We start from the raw sequence: 3,218 nt of genomic DNA on the forward strand, positions 1-3,218 counted from the left end.
TTGTTTTATGCAACATGCTGAATATTTTTTGTTATTGCAAGTGCCTAATTTGCATATGCTAATGAAATGCCTGCAAGTGCCCTGGGGACTGCAGGGAAAGGTGGGGGTGCCCGGTGTGAAGGCAGCGTCCTGCTGCTGGGGCTCGCGCTCTGCTCCCTCTCAGCAGAGAGGTGTCAGGGCTGCAGCAAGCGCGTGTTAAACCAGCATTGTGTGTGGGCAGCAGCAGCAGTGATGGATCCTGGCCCCCCCGCCCTCCCGAGGAAGAAGGCAGCGACTGGGCGTGCCTGGCAAAGCCTCCTCTGCCTCCGTCCCCGCAGGCAGAAGAAGAAGGTGGCTTATTCCACCTACATCCACAAGCTCCTAAACCAGGTATGTCCTGACTGGTCTTGGGTGCAACCACCTGCTTTCCAAGTTCATCTTGGTCATCTGCGTATCCAAGCCTGGATGCTCACGTGTTAGCTGAATCTGGAAGTTTTTGACTTAAAATGGAGGTGTGGTGGATGGGGCTGGGGGAGCTTTGCCTGACCCGTGCCTGCAGGCAGCTCCTTGAGCCATGCCATCTCACGGATGGCTGTGCTGATGTTCTGATGGTTGCTCTCCCTGCAGACGTGGTCCACTGGAGCCTCCTGCCTCGTGGCTGCCACCCTTGCCTGGCTGGGCAGCCCCCGGCTGCTCAGGGACGTGGCGCTGGAAGCTGCCCGGCTCTCCCGCTGCGGCAGAAGAAGCCACCTAGGCCACCGGGAAGTCCTGCTGGCCATGAAGCTGGTGCTGCTGCGTGAACTCTCCAAGCCTCCTCCAGGATCCTCAAGCTGTGAGCCGCTACTGAAGGGACATGGCAAGATGGGACAGTCTTAGGTGTATTTTAATGTGGTTTTGGTAAATAAAGTATTTATTAGCATTGTTTAATGGAGCCTCCTACCTGGGCTGGCAGCTGCCAGCACTGAGAGCAGCAGCTGGGCTTGGACCACCGTGGGTCTGGTTGGCTGCGTGCCCCAGGAAGGGGTGCAGGAGGGAGGGTGCTCGCACACACGCACCTTGATAAATATTTGTGGGGCAGCCCTGTCGGCGGGCGAATGGTCCCCGGAGGTCCAAAGGGCGCTGCCCGGCCAGAGAAGCTTCTTTGCTCCGACAGCCCAGGCTGCCCGGGGGCTGTTGGGCAGCTGGACACCGCTTTGCACCAGATTTGGCCGAGAAAGGGGAGAGGAGGAAAGGTGATCATTATTCCAACTCCTGGAATGTCAAGCTTGGAGAGCAGCAGCATCCCCTGGAGATGCTGCGTTAGGTGGTGGCACTGAGTGACTTGTTTCCAGGCTCTCCATGTAGCCCTTTCACATGCCGGTCTCCCCAGGCACAGGGATGTCTCCAGGTTCTCCACCTCCTGCCCGCAGCTTCAAATCCAGCCATGGGGATGGTTGGGGTGCCTGGCAGTGCCTGGCCACCCGCCTTCCCGTGTAGGGGTTCTCAGTCCCAGCTAAGTGCCACCAGCTCCTGGCAGTACTGGAACAACCTCCCTGCATCAGCCTTTCCGGCTGTTGAGGCTGGAGGGGGCAGGAGGCTGGAAAAGGGACGGATCCTTCCAGAGGGATCTGGCCCTCGTCACCTCGTGATGCTGGCATGAGCTGAAGGTTGTGAAATGCCTCTTCAGTGGGTTTGCAGTGGGAGGTGCTGACAGGTCTGCCTGCCTCTGAGCCACCACCTGCGGCTGCCTCGGCTGGTGGGCCACCATCAGCATTTGGGGGGACTTGCTGGACCATGTGGTGGCAGACACGGTAGCGGGTGTCACTGGCGTAAAGCAGCTCATGGTTATGGCTGGTGGTAGCTCTGCCTGTGTCCCCAAGCTGCTCCTGTTTGCTCTCTCCATTCTCCTGTGTGTATCTAGAGCTGTGTAGCATGGTGGACTGTCACCTACCGATGGCCTTTGGCTGCTGCCATAGTAAATATCAGGATAACGGTTGCCTTCAAGGGGCAAGTCCTGCCCAAGGACTGAGGGTTCAGGAGCTGCTGCCCTGGAGAAGGTTGAGTTTTGATGCCCCAAATGCTGTCTCTGCTGCATGTGATGCACTGCCTCATCGTCATCCCTATGCTGAGAGGCTTCAGCTTGCCCCAACCCTTGTTCTAGCAGCCCTGATTCTTTTGGTTGAATATGGTTTGCTCCAATTCATGGATCTGGGGTCAACTCCTAGAGGAAAGTCCTAGCTCTTGTAGAAGAAAGAGCTGCAGGTAACCTTGAGAAAACACCCAGGCTGTCCCACAGCCCCAGGCAATGCTGACTTGACCTACAGCATTCCTGGCCAAGGTCTATTCAATCTGCCCCAAAAGCTCAAGGGAGGAAGAGGAGGAGGGTTCCACACCCTTGTGATACCATCTGGCTCAGAGCTTCATCATCCCCTGCCAGGGTGTTTCTCTTGTATTACAGCGAGGAAAAACTGAGCTGAATGTTCACTTACTGCTTCTTGTCCCTGCAGGCAGCCCAAACCACTTGCTCTCTTTCTTCTCTCCTGCTGTATTTACGTATCTGGGGCCCTGGCTGCTGCTGAAGAGTTTCTGATGCCTTGCAGACTGCAGTCAGTGTCATGCTGACACATGGAGTCGCTCTTCTGCAGCACTGCTGTTTAACTTTTTTTAACCCCTCCGGTAATTGTGCAGATGATCACTCCTGCCTAGAAGTAAAACTGAGCCTAGAGCCATTGCCAGCTCTCTAAAAGAAAGCAGCTGGAGCAGAGGAGCTGCTAGGAGAAATCACCAGGGGAGGTTCTTGGCCAGGGCAGGTCAGGAGAGCAGATGTTATCAACATTGTCTTTTCCTGCCTGAAAGCCTATAGCTCACCTGGGCTCTAGAGAGCCAAAATGTGACCCAGTGTGAATACACCCGAGGCCAAAGCGGCTCAGCTGCTCTACCTCGGTGGGGACTTCGTGCAAGAGGTGGATTGAAGATAGGCACCAACTGGAAATTATTGCAATACTCCAATCACCCTTGGAAATTTTTCAGATGTGCTACCAGTGCCTCTGGCTGTTGCATTAAGGTCAGTGTTCGCCACAGTGGTGTTCAAATCCCTGTGCAAATCCCTGCTCAAATTGCTTTGTCCTTGGAGCAAATGTCCTTCCAAATCTCCTCTCAAGCAAAGACTCTCCTGCGTGGAGCTGTGCTCCAGCGTGATCTGGGAGCAGATATAATTACTAGAGTCTTGAGCAGCTAGAGCTAATGATTCCTCACCCAGG

General features: G+C 55.3%; 1 protein-coding gene across 1 annotated transcript; it reads left to right on the top strand.

Moving 5' to 3' along the window:
* Positions 1-231: 231 nt before the first annotated feature.
* On the top strand, positions 232-855 carry LOC103921927 (histone H2B-like). Its single transcript, XM_009329975.1, has 2 exons — positions 232-369; positions 607-855. Exons 1-2 carry the CDS (start codon positions 232-234, stop codon positions 853-855), a joined length of 387 nt encoding a protein of 128 aa, XP_009328250.1.
* The last annotated feature ends 2,363 nt before the right edge of the window (positions 856-3,218 follow it).

This window comes from Pygoscelis adeliae, unplaced genomic scaffold, assembly GCF_000699105.1.
Source record: "Pygoscelis adeliae isolate BGI_AS28 unplaced genomic scaffold, ASM69910v1 Scaffold718, whole genome shotgun sequence".
In the NCBI taxonomy this organism is placed as follows: Eukaryota; Metazoa; Chordata; class Aves; order Sphenisciformes; family Spheniscidae; genus Pygoscelis; species Pygoscelis adeliae.